The sequence below is a fragment of the Cnephaeus nilssonii genome (genome assembly GCF_951640355.1).
Source record: "Cnephaeus nilssonii genome assembly, chromosome: 8".
Lineage (NCBI taxonomy): Eukaryota > Metazoa > Chordata > Mammalia > Chiroptera > Vespertilionidae > Cnephaeus > Cnephaeus nilssonii.
In genome coordinates this window covers 17,677,818-17,695,448 of record NC_137079.1, presented here as the reverse complement: position 1 = coordinate 17,695,448, position 17,631 = coordinate 17,677,818, and the positions used below count along the sequence as shown (strand labels likewise).

At 39.1% G+C, this 17,631-nt stretch overlaps 1 protein-coding gene across 1 annotated transcript in view; it reads left to right on the top strand.

Moving 5' to 3' along the window:
• GSR (glutathione-disulfide reductase) overlaps positions 1–12,959 on the top strand; it is a 37,972-nt gene extending 25,013 nt beyond the window's left edge. Inside the window, exons 8-13 of the mRNA XM_079778965.1 lie at positions 2,398–2,484; positions 3,579–3,737; positions 6,049–6,160; positions 7,826–7,957; positions 8,689–8,822; positions 12,638–12,959. Coding sequence (XP_079635091.1) covers positions 2,398–2,484; positions 3,579–3,737; positions 6,049–6,160; positions 7,826–7,957; positions 8,689–8,822; positions 12,638–12,787 — 774 coding nt within the window. The 3' untranslated portion in view covers positions 12,788–12,959. The remainder of the gene's footprint in view (positions 1–2,397; positions 2,485–3,578; positions 3,738–6,048; positions 6,161–7,825; positions 7,958–8,688; positions 8,823–12,637) is intronic.
• Positions 12,960–17,631: the final 4,672 nt, after the last annotated feature.

Sequence of the window (17,631 nt, the reverse complement as noted above, 5' to 3'; positions counted from 1 at the left end):
ACTGTTCTCCACCGTGGCTGCACCAGTCTGCATTTCCACCAGCAGTGCACGAGGGTTCCTTTTTCTCCGCATCCTGGCCAGCACTTGTCGTTTGTTGATTTGTTGATGATTGCCATTCTGACAGGTGTGAGATGGTACCGCATTATTGTTTTGATTTGCATCTCTCGGATAATTAGTGACTTTGAGCACGTTTTCATATGTCTCTTGGCCTTCCTTCTGTCTTCTTTTGAAAAGATTCTATTTAGGTCTGTTGCCCATTTTTTTATTGGATCGTTTGTAGATTAATTATTATGTCAATTCTATTTCTTACTTCAGTGGTATTTTACTATAGAATTCACGTGGCTCCTAATTAGCTCAAGGCTGTGTGATTCTCATAGTCATGGAACTTCATAAGGGCAAGCAAAGAATAGCTATTTCAGCATCTTAAGTGAAAATTAACAAATGATAATAATGCTTAATTCTGGGGTATTAGATACTAAAGCTTATTAGTGTAAGTGATAAATGCTTTTAAAATCTTACAGTTCTGCTTAAATTAATACTATCCGTTAATTTATCCAGTGTCACTGGGTTCTACAGGTTAATTACATTCCTTATGTTGTTTTCCTTCTTACCAGTCTTACTTGTCTTTCATTGTGTCTTCTTTTGTTTGAAAGAGGCTTGGTCACATCTCATTAGATTCATTGCCTCCTTTAATTAGTTTAGCTGACTATTAAATCTACTGCATTATCAATTCCATGATCTCCCCTGTGACGAATACCATCTTTGAGGCTGCATACCTTAAGAAGAATTAGGATAGACTTTAACCAATAATGTGTAAGAAAATGTGGGTTTTTTATTTCCCCCCCAAAAAATCTGCCTTTCCCACTGAGTATCCTTTTCCTCTTCCATCACTCCTATCATCCTGTCACCAAAGTCATCATCCTCTCTGTCATTATCACCATCACCACCAAGTCCTCCATAAATGTATTTCCTGGCATATTGACCTACTGTTGTGATTTGTCAGATTTGAGCATCTCTCAGTATAGACTGAGCCCTCATAAAAGCAGTCTCAGTAGACATACCCCTGCTTTCCAGAAGGAGTTGAACCCTCTCTAGTCTATTCCCCACTTTGTTTCTTCAGATTTCTTTTGTTCAAACCTGCCTGTGTGCTGTTCTCCAGCTGTAACCTAGTCCCATCTCCTTATCTTTATACTAGAGGCCCGGTGCATGACATTCGTGCACTGAGGGGACGGTCCCTGCACCCTCTCCCAGTCTGGGACCCCTCGGCAGACATCCCCCGAGGGGTCCTTAGTGCTGCTGTGGTGCCATGAGCCCGGCTTAGCACTTAGGGGCCCTTAGCGCTTGCCAGCTGTGAGCCTGGCTTCTGGCTGAGCGGTGCTCCCCTTATGGGAGTGCACTGACCACCAGGGGACAGCTCCCGCATTGAGCGTCTGCTCCCTGGTGGTCAGTGTGTGTCATAGCAACCAGTCGTTCCGCTGTTCGGTCAATTTGCATATTAGCCTTTTATTATATAGGATGGACTCTTCTCCTTAAAGGTCTTTCCCTACCCAAGTCATTGAGATCTGATGCAAATGCCACATTCTCCATGAAACCTTCCCTGTTTTCTTCTGTATAATTTCTATCTCTTATAAACCACCTTATCTGTACATCCTTTACATTAATTCTTAGTCTGTCTTTTATTCTGATATTTTATGTTTTCCACATAGTAGAGCTTAATAAACATATGTTGATAGAATGAATGATTTACAGTGTTGACCTCAGGTTAGCTTGCAAGAGTTGCATGTCTTTCTCCTCCACTGGAAAGGGAAGAGGGTGTCCATAGCCATATTTATATCCTCCTAGCACCTTTTAGAGTAAATCCCAAAAATAGACACTCGCTGTATGTCTACTAATTTAAACGAATGATGGCATTTGACAAAGACTAAGTGAATGATTGCTGTGAGAATATTGTTATAACAGCAATGTTCAAGAATATGTAAATGCTTCCAAAGATATAACTTACCAGTTGCCCTGGTCTTCCCACCTCAACTTGATATTCTGAATGCAATTAAGAAAAAAATAAAGTGCTTCCATAGATAATGGGAGGGAGATTAATGAGCTTTGGTTCTGAGACTATAAAGAGGCAAGTAATCGATGTGTCTATCTCACATCGATGTTTCTCTCTCCGCACCCTCCCTCCTTCCTTTCCACTCTCTAAAAATCACTGGAAAAAATATATATCCTTGGGTGAGTATCAACAAAACAAAACAAAACAAACAAACAAACAAACAAACAAAGAAGGAGATAAGAGGGGGGATGATATTGAAATTTCCCTCCCAAATTTGTAGCATAAACTTTAATCAAGTTTTTTTTTTTCTTTCCTACCACCATCCCTCTGCTGCCTCTATTTGTATACAGGTACTTAGAAGTTTTGATTCAATAATCAGTTCCAACTGCACGGAAGAGCTGGAGAATGCTGGCATAGAGGTCCTGAAGTACTCGCAGGTATGACCCAGCCAGGGCACGCTTACAGCCGTTAGTCGTCTGTCATGAATCACACTCTGTGCTTTTGGCTTCACCCCATTCGTTTTATCAATAGAACCTCTTGTGTACCCCAGTCATTTGATTCCTTCTAGTCAATTTCTAGAGTACTACCAATTCTTTTCTTTATTCTAAGATGCTATATTTCTCATTAATGTATTAATGAAGCCAAGGTATAAAATATTAGAAATCTGGTTGTTGAATTTAGTTCAGTTAGAACTAAAACTAATTTTTTTTATGCTTAGATGCCTTACTGAACATCCTTATTTTTCAGGTTTATACTTATTTTTCAGGAAATGTTATTGTGGAATCTATTTTTAAAGCACACCCTTTTGGATTTTGCAGATGGAAAGAATTACAAAGTGCTTTACTTCTCAGGGGAATCACCTACATTTCAGAATTTTCCTGGAGCATTAGGCTTGTAAAAGTGATTATTTTCCCCGTAGTTTCACCCTTTCACCGTAGGCCACACCAAGTAAAATAATAAATGGGAATATGCTTTGTGAATGTGCAAGTGCTAGATTTGTGGTGGGATCGACATCAGAATCATCTGAAACCTTCACTAAACTGTGCAAGGCCCCTGCTCTCCTGACCTAATTCTTACCCCCTCCGCACCGCTCCCCACCCCCCAATTCTGCTTCTGAATGTCCAGGAAGGAGCAATGATTGTAGAGTGTGAAGTTTCTTAGTGATGCTGCTGTAGTCCATTTCCTCTTCCCCATACTCCAGTTGAAAGTCACTGTGCTTAGATTTATGAGTTCGAATCTTGTCACGGTTTTTAAAGGTACAGTTTAGGATACTTGGTTTTTAAGCTGAAGCATTAGGAGGGTGACATGAGCTGACATTTTCGGCTGTTGGCTGGATGATTCGGGGCCACTGAGAAACAGTCTCGGGTCCAGGGAGTTCTAGTGTTGGTGGCCCTGGAGCAGAAATAACTGTGTCAGCACGTGACATTCACGTGTAGGATTCAGTGGGGATTTTTTAAATGTTAAGAATTTTCATTTCCTCGTTGCTTTCCTTCCTCCCTCCCCTACAAGTAACACATTTATTTGCCAACAGGTCAAGGAAGTTAAAAAGACTTCCTCGGGCTTGGAAGTCTCCTTGGTTACTTCAGTTCCTGGTAGGAAACCCACCATGACCACGATTCCAGATGTGGACTGCCTCCTCTGGGCCATTGGGCGGGACCCAAATTCCAGGGGCCTGAATTTAAACAAAGTGGTAAGCCGATTTAATCTGCCCCAAACATTCTTGAATCTCTAAGGAGCCCTGTGTTCTCCCAGAACCCCCAAATTTTGGTGGGTTCTATTGGATTTTTTCTCTCTTTATTCCTTGCATTTAGTTTGTCCCCAAACCCCATTGCTGCTTCTCTAAAGATTATCCTTTTTAGTGTCATCACCCTAGATCAGGTCCCTGCCACCTCTCATCTGGATTGTCGAGCAGCTTCCTAACTGGCCTCTTTCTTACAGATTTTCTTTTTACTGTGATACTTGTCCCTTTAAAGGCCTATAATTATTCCTTATGGTCTGCAACGCTAATCCTGATGGCTGGATGTATAAATCGTCTGGACGTTGTGGCACTTGGGGATGGAAACAGATGTGAAGCTGATCTACCGGTGTTATAATTAGCATTCTTATTTGCTCTTTTAAATTTTGAATGAAATTCTAGTGGAGTAGCGTGGGGTGTGGGTCCCAGAGTTTGACCCAATTTTGAACCTTAGTTCTGTTACTTGCCAGTTGCATGGCCTTATTAAACAAACAACATAATCACTCTTAAGTTTGAATTGCTTCATGTAAATATGGGAATAATAACAGTGCTTGCCTCATTGAGTTGAAGAGAAGAATAAATGAGAAAGTGCCTGCCAAGTAATTAGCTGAGATTCCAGCTTATAGTATAAACTCAATAAATGTTAATCAGCTGCTGTTGATGGTGGTGATGATTTTTTTGAGATACTATACTACTCTTCTAGTAATAATATATATTTTACATGTTTGAGGTTTATACGTTTGATGGAGCCTCTGGAGAAATATATAATATTTATATTTTATCTTTTAATATTAATATCTAGTATAAGGTAGATTCCTTTTTCATTTCTATAAAAGGTATAAAAAATAAAATATCCAGGAAGATGTTTTACTTATTTTTAATCTTATTGTTCAGTGAAATTTAGTAAAACCATTTTCATATAACAAGACTGGTCATTCAAAACTAAAAAAACAAACAAACAAACAAACAAAAACAACAACAACAAAAAAGACTGGTCATTCAGCCTTTTACCCTTCTGGTGATGTTGGCCTTTGTACAGATATAGGCATTGGTAGGTCCAGTTTTCAACTATATTTGCTGAGTTGAAAAAAAAAAAAAAAGGCAAAGTCTTTAATCCCATTCAGTGTTAAGATCTATCTTTGTAATGCAGATGGAATGATTCCTATGTGTAGGTCTTGTCCACATGTTACTAACCTATTTTAATATTGCCACCAGCCTTTTGAGGTGTAAGGATGAGGAAACCAGGAGCACAGAGTTAATAAAATAATTCATGGCTGTAGCTCCGTGGAGCCAGGAGAATGTCTGTGTTACCACTGTTTTCACAGTGACTGGGTTAATGCCTCATTTGTACTAGAAGTTCAAATATTTGTTCATAAGTAGATGGTTATACAAGGTCTCATAGCTGGTAAATGGCAGAGCTGAGATTTGAACTCAGCTCTATGTGGCTTCAAAGGCAATACACTCTTCACCACTGAGCTACCTACTCCTACTTCTGTTCTGTTTTGCTCATGGGAGTATGTACACCTGGGGTCTAGAAAGCCACATCACAAGCATGACACATCTTGGAGCAAAAACTTTAACTCAATATATGGGTTAGGGGATTGGTTAAAAGGAAGAGCGGTATGTTTTGGAGTAGAACACAAAATTTGCTTGGATTTTTAAAGATAAAATGGTAAGCTTCAAACATCAGCTTTTGATGACGTTTCGGGCTGAGCCCCTCTAAGGTGCGAGCTGGTACACTTCAGGGGGAGTGCTGCAGTGGAGAAAGTTGGAAAGCACTGTCCTAAGTGGACTCCACAGGGATAGCAAGTAGTCTACTAGTTGAATGATTCCTTTTCATTTTACCTAGCCAGTTGAGTTATTCATTGCAAAGTCAAATCCTGTTAAACTACCTCAAAATTGGATAAAATACTTCCTTTTTAAATTAAGCAAAAGATACGAAGCACTCTAGTTTGCAAAGATTAAGCAAAATATTTTATATTTTATCTTTTCATATTAATATCTAGTATAATGTAGATTCCTTTTTCATTTCTATAAAAGGATATTTTATTTTTTTATACCTTTTATAGAAATGAAAAAGGAATCTACATTATACTAGATATTAATATTAAAAGATAAAATATAAAGTATTTTGCTGTGGTTGAGCCTTGTGGTTCTCAGAGATTCAGGCTAAAGAGGTGCCTAAAATGAGGTGGATCCGAGATTTGAGCTGCCATTTTTTTGTAAATAGACCACATATTTACATGATGTGCATTCACAATTGTAGGGGATTCAGACTGACGACAAAGGTCACATCATCGTGGATGAATTCCAGAACACGAATGTAAAAGGCATCTACGCAGTTGGGGATGTGTGTGGAAAGGCTCTTCTTACTCCAGGTAACGTTTCTTCTGTTCTTGGGTAAGGGAGGCTCTGTGTCTTGGATAAAACATTTTAGCAGTTCACGGTCAAATCAGCTTAAGCAAAGCCCAAAGGATGACATGTTATATCATCAAAATGATAAAAAAAATATATATATATTGAAATAGATGTTGGTTGGGTGCCTGACATTTTATGAATAATACTCATTTTTGGTTTAAAAATGCTTAGTGAAACCCAGCCAGATGGCTCAGTGGTTGAGCATCGACCTATGAACCAGGAAGTCATGGTTCGATTCCCGGTCAGAGCACATGCCTGGGTTGCGGGCTTGATCCCCAGTGTGGGGTGTGCAGGAGGCAGCCAATCAATGTCATCATTGATGTTTCTATTTCTCTCTCCCTCTCCCTTCCTCTCTAAAATCAATAAAAATATATTTAAAATAAACAAAAATGCTCAGTGAAGACTGACATTTTTATATTGATGATAACAGTCATCCTCTGAAGAACGCTGAAAGTTAGAATCTGGGTTGTGTGTGGTTGACAGTGGAAAGAAGTGGATGTGGGAAGAAGTAATTTAGGGTGGCATTCTCATGTGACTATTTAGTCTTAATACAACCAAGACTGACCCCATCCTTGGAATCTGTACCGAAACCTACTTCCTGAGCTAACTGGCACCTTTTCAAGCTCTTTGTCCCACTTCAGTGTATTAGCACCACTCCGTCCGCTTTCACTCCATCCCCCTCTGGGACCTCACCAGCCATTCCAAAATGGCCCTGGGTCTTACCTCAGAATGGAAATGGCCCCAGGTACACACCCAAAGCCTTTTGGCGTCTTTAGGAAGTTCTCTCAAAAGCAAAATAACAGGCAGAGCTTCAAAAACTTTAAAACATAATCTAACAGTTGAAAATTATCTCAAAGTGAAGAAATTTCTCATCTATCCTACTGATACCTTATTTGGGGGGAGGGAGGAAACTTGTCAATTTGAAATCAATAAAATTAATAACTGATGCTTTTACTGAACTCGGGCATTTATTCTAAAAGACTATTATGAATAAAAATAGGCTAAGGAGAATAAAACTTTTAAATAAATAAATAATACCTTGGCCAGTGTTGCTCAGTGGGTTGGTTGGACATTGCCCTGTGCACTGAAAGGTTGTCAGTTCCATGCCCAGGTTGCCGGCTCGATCCCCAGTAGAGCACATGTAGGAGGCAGTCGATTGATGTCCCACTCTCTATCCCTCTCCTTTCCTCTCTCTCTAAAGATCAATGAAAAAATAAATAGATTGGTAGATAGATAAATAAATAATTTTAAAAATAGATGTTAAAATATTAGTGTGAACTGAATATGGTTATAAAGTAGAACTGAAGATGCTCAAAACAAATATAGATTGCTTCATAAATATTGTATCACAAAACTAATAGCCTTATTAAGTAGATGACTACCAAATGACTGAGAACCTGTAAATGTGTTCTTTTTTTTTTGTGTGTCATAATAAGCTGCTAGTTTTGAATTGTTAACTAAAGCATTGATATGTCTTCATTATATTGAACTAGGTAGTATAATGAGCATTGGTATAAAGCTTTGTCAGAACTAGCATGCTAAGCCAGATAAGCAAATAGTTAGAACAGCTCTGCTGTGTTAAAATGAGCAATAAACTAACCACTGATTTTAAAATATCTTTGCAGTTGCCATCGCTGCTGGCCGAAAACTTGCCCATAGACTTTTTGAATGCAAAGAAGATTCCAAATTAGACTATGACAACATCCCCACGGTGGTCTTCAGCCACCCCCCTATTGGCACAGTGGGACTCACGGAAGGTAGATATTTACCGTTTTCTTCCTTCCACCCTTAACTTTAAAAAAGGTGTCTGTCAGCTGACTAAGTCTCTCTCAGCCCCCCAACTTACAGACCTTTTTGGTTAGCCTCTTGTCACAGTTCCAGTTTCCTCCCTGACTACTGCCACTTTGAGAGTATAATTCCTTTTCCCCACACCACCCTGTCTACCTCTTTGATTTTTTTATTTGAACTAATTACAAATATAAAGAAAAATGATAAAATAATATAGAGGATTCTTTAATACCCTTAACATTTTTACTTTAACAATTTCTTTACACACACACACACACACACCTTACTTCAGTATCTCTTTCCCAAGACCAGGTTGTCCCCTTACAGAAGTACAGTGCAGTTTTCAACAAGAACATTTAAATTGATACAATATTATCTCAATTTTAGACCTTATTCCGATTTAGCCAGTTATCTCAAATCATGTCATTTTTAACATTTTTTTCTCTCAAGTCCAGCATTCAGTCGAGAATAATGCTCTGCATTTAGTTCTTATAACCTCTTTGGTCTCCTTTAATCGAGAGACAAAATTCCAGTCTTTTATCTTTCACGACATCAAGATTTATTTTGTAGACTACCACTCATTGTGGTTTTGTTTGGCATTTCTTCATGATTGAATGGAGGTTATGTATTTCTTGCTGTCTTTGATAGGTCAGTGGAATTGTTTAGTTTTTGATAATGCTTTTTTCCTTGTACATTATAGATGAGGCCATTTCTAAATATGGAAAAGAAAATGTGAAGACCTATTCAACCACCTTTACCCCAATGTATCATGCGGTTACCAAAAGGAAAACAAAATGTGTGATGAAAATGGTTTGTGCTAACAAAGAGGAGAAGGTATGGGAAACACCCAGTAAGCTAAAGAGTGACTTTAAGGTTGGCAAGGATGGGGGCATTTTGGTGGGATGGGGGCATTTTGATTTAACTGGTATGGACCCACTTTAACTGTCTGTATACTGAGGTTCTTCATAATGTTTTATTTAGAAAGAAGGTTCTACCACCACCATAAGGGGAAAGGTTGAAAACCACAAAAGGCTCGCTGTCGTGGGCCAATAGGCCAGAATAGATAGGAAACTCAGATTTATTGTTAAGTGTAAGAATTTAATGCAAGGTAAACTTAATATAGCCAATCAGTGAAGAAGAGGAAGTTTAGTCAGTAAAATTACCTATTTTTGGCTTAACTTTTTGAGGAACTACCGAACTATTTTCCAAAGTGGCTGCCATTTTACACATTTTACATTCCCCTCAGCCATGTATGAGGATTCCAATTCCTCCACACCCTGGACAACACTGGTTATTATCATTTTTATTATAGCCATCCTAGTGGATATGAAGTGGTATCTTATTGTGGTTTTGGTTTCAATTCGAACAGGTTGTTTTTTTAAAATATATTTTTATTGATTTCAGAGTTGAAGGAGGGGGGGGGAGAGAGAGAGAGAGAGAGAAAGAAACATGAATGATGAGAGAATCATTGATCAGCTGGCTCCTGCACACTCCCTACTGGGAATCAAGCCTGCACCTGGGCATGTGCCTTGATCAGGAATCGAACCGTGACTTCCTGGTTCATAGGTCAGCATTCAACCACTGAGCCACGCTGGCCGGGCTGAACAGGTTTTTTTAAAACAGAATTTTTGAAGTAGGTTTTGTTTTGGTATTAGGTCAGCCTATTGAACTTTTCTAAAAATTAAATTAAATATATATATATATTTTAATATATTTTATTGATTTTTTACAGAGAGGAAGAGAGAGGGATAGAGAGTTAGAAACATCGATGAGAGAGAAACATTGATCAGCTGCCTCCTGCACACCTCCTACTGGGGATGTGCCCACAACCAAGGTACATGCCCTTGACCGGAATCGAACCTGGGACCCTTCAGTCTGCAGGCCGACGCTCTATCCACTGAGCCAAACTGGTTAGGGCTAAATTAAATATTGAAATGCAACTTAGCAATATGCTTTGGGAACATGGCTCCACAAGGGACAGTGGTCACAAAACATGGTCCCTGGCTTACAGAAGTCAAGGTCACTGAGGACTGGCAGATGCAGAGAATCAGACCAAAGAGAAGAAAGGAAGTAGGTTGGCAGCAAAATGAAGGTCGCTGTTTCTTGACCTTCTATGTGCCTCAGTAGCCTAAGCTTTCCAGATGTTGAATCAGCAGGGTTCCTCACTTACCTCTTCATATCTGTTATTTCCTCATACCACTTATTATTCATTCATTTGATAAACATTACCAGACAGTCTAATAAAGACTAAGAACTGGGCCTTAGCTAGTTTAGCTCAATGGATAGAGCATTGGCCTGCAGACTGAAAGGTCCCAGGTTCGATTCCGGTCAAGGGCACATGCTTGCTTGGGTTGCGGGCTCGATCCCTAGTAGGGGGTGTGCAGGAGGCAGCCAATCAATGATTCTCTCTCATTGACGTAGCTATCTCTCTCCCTCTCCCTTCCACTCTGAATTCAATAAAAATATATTTTTTAAAAAAGACTAAGAACTGAGATATAGAGAGGAACAATGTGAAGTTGCTGTCATCATTAGAAACTCTGGTGTTATAAATTCAATTTAGATTACAATATTTAAAAATCTAGCTCTAGAGTGCATATGATAATACATGATTTGGGATTTTTCAGTTGAGATATTCTTTTTATTAATTGTAAAAAGCACATAACATAAAATTTACCATCTTAACCATTGTTAAGTGTACCATTCATTGATATTAAGTATATTCTTGATTTCTTTTTAAACAAAATATTTTTGTGGCTAAATGTTAGGTTCTCTAACTTTGTTTTTCAATGGACTGGTTACCCTAAAAGTATTTGCTGAAAGTGAACATTAACTCATAGTTTGAAAATATAGTGAGAAACCTCACTGGAAATGTTGAGTTGAAACAAATGGCCCTTTACCAGGTGTACCAGTTAATAATGGCGGATTTTTGTAATCAAAGAAAACATAATTTCAAGAGAAACATAAAAAGTGCTTTATTCAAATGTCCATCGCTAGCTACACGTTTCCCCATCTTTCAGGTAATTTGTGGATACAAATTGAACCCAATAGAACTTTTCTTGTTTTGAGGCCAACCATTCAGAGACCAGTTTTCCACTTCTTCATATGTTTTGAAGTGCTGCTCAGAAAGTGTGTGTGCAAGTGGTAATCTGAAGGAGCAAGGTCTGGTGAATATGGCGGGTGGGTTAATACTTCCCAGGCAAGATCTTTTAACATGTCTTTAACTGATTTTGAAGTGTGTGTGTGGTGCATCATCATCAAGCAAAATTACTTTGCTGTGTCTTCTGGAACATTCTGGTTGTTTCACGATCAAAGCGTGGTTCAAATTGATTATTTGTTGTCAGTAGTGATCAGTATTAACGGTTTCACTGGTTTTAGAAGCTCATAATACACCACACCTTTCTGATCCCACCAAACACAGAGCATTGTCTTCTTTCTGAAGCGATTTGGCCTTGCAGTCAATGTTGATGGTTGACCTGGATCAACCCACGATTTTGTGTCTTTGGGATTCTCAAAATAAATCCACTTTTCATTGCCAATCACAACTCAATGCAAAAAAGACTTTCTTTCGTACTATTGAAGCAACATTTTACTGATGACTTTTCGGTTTTCCATTTGTCTTTTCGTTCAGTAGATGTGGCACCCATTTTCCTTCCTTTAAAATCTTTCCCATTGCTTGTAAATGATCGGAAACTGTTTGCTGAGCAACAGTTAATCTTCCTGCAAGTTGTTTTTGAGTTTGACACGCATCTTCATCCAATAATGCTTGTAATTGTTGGTCTTCAAACTTTTTCGGTTGACCTGGATGTTCTTTGTCTTTCACATCAAAATCATCACTTTTAAAGCGTTTAAACCAGCGTTCACAAGTATCTTGAGATGGAGCATGTTCACCATAAGCTTCCCGAAGTATTCAGCAGCACTTTTCTTCAAAATAAAGTAATGAATTATAACTTCCCGCAAATGCTCTTTTTTTTGGCACGAAAATCGACATTTTTAAGTGTAAAAATATCTATGATGTTAACACCTTCAGCAAAGTTGACATATGAAGTTTTGAAGCTTGTTGTCAATACAACAAAATAGCATATCAAATCGCATATATATCAACATATGTGTAACTCCATCTTTTGAAAAACATCCGCATTATTAACTGGTACATCTAGTATACTCCTTTGTTCAGTCATCCAACATATGGACTGAGTGCCTCCTAAGGGCCATGTTTGTGCTTGGCCGTAGGGATAGAGCGGGGAGCGCGAGCAGATAGGGGCCCCTTCACCTGGATAAGATGGACTGCAACGTCCGGTCCCCAAATGAAAATAGAACATTGCAGTTGTGATAGAACCATGGTGGAGAATTATTGGTCCTGAGAGATCATGTAATCGTTTAACTTGGTAGGGAAAGAAGTATAGCTGTTTAAAGAATAAATGGGCTTTAACCCTTAAAAGAGGAGAGGGAAGATTGTCCAGATAGTGAACAATTTGTGCAAAGGCGAGAGCACGGTGTTAGTGCTCGGGAGAGAATGAGGCCGAGAGCCCGAGGGAGGGCTGTGTGAGGTGGGCTGTGGAGGGATGTTGAGGCCTGTGGGCTGTGTCATTAGAGATGTAAGTTTCTTAGAGGTTTTTAAATAGTAGGTATCTTTCTCTTTTGTTTCCCAGGTGGTTGGGATCCATATGCAAGGAATTGGGTGTGATGAAATGCTGCAGGGGTTTGCTGTAGCAGTCAAGATGGGAGCCACAAAAGCCGACTTTGACAACACGGTTGCCATTCACCCTACCTCTTCGGAAGAACTGGTCACACTTCGTTGAGAACTCAAGAGACTTGTGTGGCTGGCAGTTGGACCAGTAGACCTTCTGAAATGAACCAAATAATCACATTTACTTAAACTGTTTCTATTTTATGTATTTCTTTATTATATCCAGGATCTCCCCATAGTGGAAAATTTCAGTAAAAAATAAAATGTATTTATGTGATTGGAAATTTTTTGTTATGTAACATTGATTTTCATTTGATTGCTTCTCACAATAATGAATAAGTTTTTTATTAACAGCTCCGTTAGCTGGTTTTGTTTTTGTTTCAGCCTCTTCCCAAGTGTAAATCTATGTGAACCACAATTAAAAATGTACTTGAATGCATATAGCTTGCCACTTTTTAAAAAATATGTTTTTATTGATTTTAGGGAGAATAAGGCGGGGAGGGCGGGAGGGAAAGATAGAGAGAGAAAGAAACATCAATGTGAAAGAGAAACATTGATTGGTTGCCTTTCATTCGCACCCCAATTGGGACCCAACCTGTGCTCTGACCAGGAATCAAATCAGCAACCTTTTGGTGCACAGGAAGGTGCCCAACCTAATGAGCCACACTGGCCAGGGCTGGCTTGCCACTTTTTATAGAGGAAGATAACAGCTGTTCACATTTAAATAATGCAAGTGCACAGAATGTTTTGTTGTTTCTGAAGCCAGGCCTGTACTGTGCACGTTACAAAGCTCCTTCAAGGATGTGACTTTTCTCTAAAAACGTAACACAAGAGGCCTGTCTCCCTCATTTTGCTTTTTCTTTTGTTTTAAATGATTAAAAGTTATTTGTCGCTTTTATGAGATTAAGTACATCAAACTTAGGAAATATTTGAGGAGGCTAGTCACATAATGGAGGAACATTTTAGACGTGATTCCAGGAGGAGATGGACTCAACCACTTCAAAAGTCCCTTTCTCTGCTGAGAGTTCATAGTTGCGTGAAAGATTTCAGTTTTTGTATGCGTTCTTGTCATTTTGGTGTTATTTTTTCTAAAATAATTTCCAAAAATTTGAAAATAAAATCAGTCTTATAAAATTTATTGTAATGAATGTATGGGTCACAGTTCATTTTCTGAGGACATTTCACATTTGGAGGATCAGATGCCAAAACAGCCTACCTTACGAAGGCCTAATGCCTTATGGGGGTGAAAAGAGATTTCACTTTTATAAAGACCAGAGATACAAAAGAAGCATTTAGCAAATGTAATGGTTGAGTTGGAAGAACAGTCTAGAAATCACAGGTTTTGAGCATTTTATTGCCATTAGCCTTTACCAGCTAGGTAAGCTACATTTTCCCACGGCTTTCATTAGTAACAGTGGGACTGACTGCTTTCATTAAGCTTTTACTGAGTGTCTCTAGTTGGTGGCCAGGTTGCTGCACTGACTTCAGGTAGGTCCAATGTCAATGAAAGGAGGTTGCCCCCTTAGTAACTAGGTAATGTGATGATTGCAGCAAGAAAATAGGGTCTAAAATCCTGGACACGGACCAGACTGACACAACCACTCCCCACTCTTATCCACCAGCCTGGATAGTGGGCCAGGGCTCTGGGCTTCGCTGACCTGGTGGGTTTCTTGCAATGCCCAGGCCCCAAACTTTGGATGTGACGTGGGAAAGAAAAGAGGAGGGCCCAGTAGTCACCTCTACTCTAATATTTATTTATTTTGTCTCAGGTATCCTCTGTGCTGTCTGTTTCTACAGTAAACCAACATGAAAGGAACCTTTTCCAAGTCGTAGACTTTTTTCCCATCACTCCTCAAACTATGTCAGCTGTGAGGTGATCTGGCCTAACAGCCTCATGGCACAAAGCGCAGGGGAAAGTCAGGACATTCAGAACAACACACTGCAACATCTGCCACGCTGTAGATGCTTCGCAGATAGTTACTGAAGGTGATAGCTGGTATTTGCTTGCAAGTAACCATATAGCCTAGGTAGAATAAGAGATAAAATTCTACACAAATAACGGTAATTCAAAGTAAGCACAGGGTGACCATATGATTTGTGGACTAAAATGGGACACTTGGAAGTGAAAGGGGGCATATTAATTAATTGGGACAAAAGGCACAAAGTTGTACTTCTGCAGAAAAATGGGTCAGTGCCTCCCTAGTTATTAGAGAGGTGGATGTATACACGTTCAGAAGAGGCAGCAAGTGCTATTTTGCTGGGAAAACAAGAAGGCTGTGAGAAAGGTTATTTAGGAATTTGAGGATGGTGGACAAGGTTAGGACATGTGGAAGGTACAGTGAGACAGAGTTGGGAAAAGTGTACGTGGGAAACAATAGAGTTTATTCGGTGTGATTGGAGCATAGCGTGTGTGTTTGTTTTATGTGGAATGTTCTTCCCCACTTGTTTACCTGATGATGCAGTGATGTGTTGCTGCATAGCCAACTACCTGAAAACTCGGAGGGCTTTAAACAGAAACCACTTTATTATACTGTATCTTATGATTTTGTGGATCAGGAATGGAAGCAAAACTCAGCCAGCAAGGATGACTCTTCTGTTGGTGTTGACCACTTGGGAATGTTCAACTGGTCTAGAAAGTCTAAAACAGAGTCATTGATATGACACACTTAGGAGAGGATGACTGGAAGGCTGGCCTCAGCTGAGACTGCCCACCGGAGTTCCTACATGTGGCCTTTCTAGCACTGTGGTCTTGGGTAATGGACATACGAGTAGATGGAAGCTCAGGGCTCCCAGAGATGGTTCCAGGGTTCCCAGGCAGATGCTGCGAGCCTTATGACCTAACCTCAGAAGTTCTAGAATGTGCCGTGCCAGCACAGCCAAGGGTTCGGTGAGCCTTAGGAGGGGCGGCGAAGGATTAAAGAAAAGACAGACAAAGAGAATAAGCTGGGTCTAGGTGGATCTCCTGTGCCTGGCTGAAGACACAGAGAGATCCAGATGGCAAGTTGAGCCTTTATTTTATAGCCAGAGGTAAACAAGGTAGTAATCACCATAGTTACAATGTTCTTGTGAGTTTCACTTGTTTTGGCAGCACTTGCTGCACCTCCCACAGCCCATTAGCTACCCAGATAGGATCTAGGGGGAGTCATAAGGTCAAGCTTAATTATGCTAAGAGGGTTGTGCCCTCTAAGCTGGGACTTGTTTGTGGCTTTGCCAACAGGTCAGTCCGAGGCTTAACCCTATAGCCGCTCCCTACACTAGAACATCACTTCTGCCACATGTTATTGGTTAAGCAAGTCACGAAGGCCAGCCTAGATTTAAGCAGAAGTTAATGGGAATTTGTCTCTCAGTAGGAGGCTTGGTAAAGAATTTGGGGCTATCTTTAATCACACACACCTGGAAATCTACTTTACAAGACTTGACTAAAACCACCTTTGTGAAGACTTGTTTTATAATTTTAATGTTATGTGTTCCATAACACCTTTATTCACCTTGCATATGTCATTTTATACTTCATGACAATTCCTATGTTCTCTATGTTTGTTGAGTTTAATAGTGTCATTCTTGTACACCATGCAGCAACTTTGCAAGAGAGCAAAGGTGTGTGAATGGTTTTCACACTAATATCTATAATTCAAAAGAGCCAACATTTTAATCCTTTACATGTTTGAAAAATGAGTAGGCATGATTTTCGGGTCTTCAAACTTCCCTTTCCATGAATCTGACGTGGATGTAGATGAAAAGTTGTTGGAGGTAGGAAAAGCCCCAAGGGAGGAGAGATCTTTAATGCTAGAGAAATCCAGGACAGATGATGAGCAAAGTACATAATTTAGCTCTTGATTGTGGATGTGGGTTAACTTGCTTTGTCGGCTATTTTGAGAATTTAAGTGTCTAGTTAGTTTAGATTGCCAGGTGAGGGGAGTTGAAAGGCAGTAGTTATTTGATGGCAGAATGAAGTAAACTTATTTACTTCACTTCAATTTTCCTCTTCCAAACAATTATATAATGTAAGAAATTAAAACACAAAATTAAGCCACTACATAAAAAATCAAGTTCTGATACATGCTACAACATGGATGAATCTGGGAAACATTACCGCAAGCGAAATAAGCCAGACACAAAAAGACAAATTTTAAAATGTTTATTCCACTTACATAAAATATCTAGAACAAGGGCAAATTCATAGAGCTAGAAAGTAGATTAAAAGTTACCTGGGGAGGAGGAAATGAAGATTTATTGCTTAATGGGTACAGAATTCTATTTGGGGTGATGAAAAATCTTGGAAGTAGTGATGATGGTTGCATAATGTGAATGTAATTAATGCCACCAAGTTGTACACTTAAAATGGTAAATTTTAGGTTCTTTTGTTATATATATTTTATCACAATAAAATAAAATAGTAAAAAAAAGGCCACTATATTAGAATTAATCCTGTGATTATATTGAGTTGTGCTCTTTGCGTTGGATGTTTTGGATTGATCAGGACAGAAGAATGTTTTATAAAATATACAAATTGTATTTCCCTAAAGAAGCCACCACACTTCCTACCAAAAAGTATGCAGATGTTATAAGCATTCATGAGATAAGACATAATTGCTGTTGCATTAGTAGCTTGAATCATTCTTCATATAAGTTGACACTAGCCACACCTTCTGACCTGAAATACCGAGGATGCCAATATGTAGGTGGTTTTAATTATAATAAAGGTTTATGTAAGCATCAGTGGTTGAGACTTTGTGTATATTACACAAATAGCCATGTCCCTATAAAATTTATAGTCATGTCCCACACCTCAGAGTGGGATAATTTTCCTATGACTTCCCTAATCCCTGGCTAGAGGTTGCCTCAGAAGAAACACAGATGGTGTCTCTATTGTGTCTCTATTGTGTAACAAGGATGTGAAGGCAGAATGAAAATATGTATTTAACCCCAAATATTGAATTTTCTGAAATCAAGCTA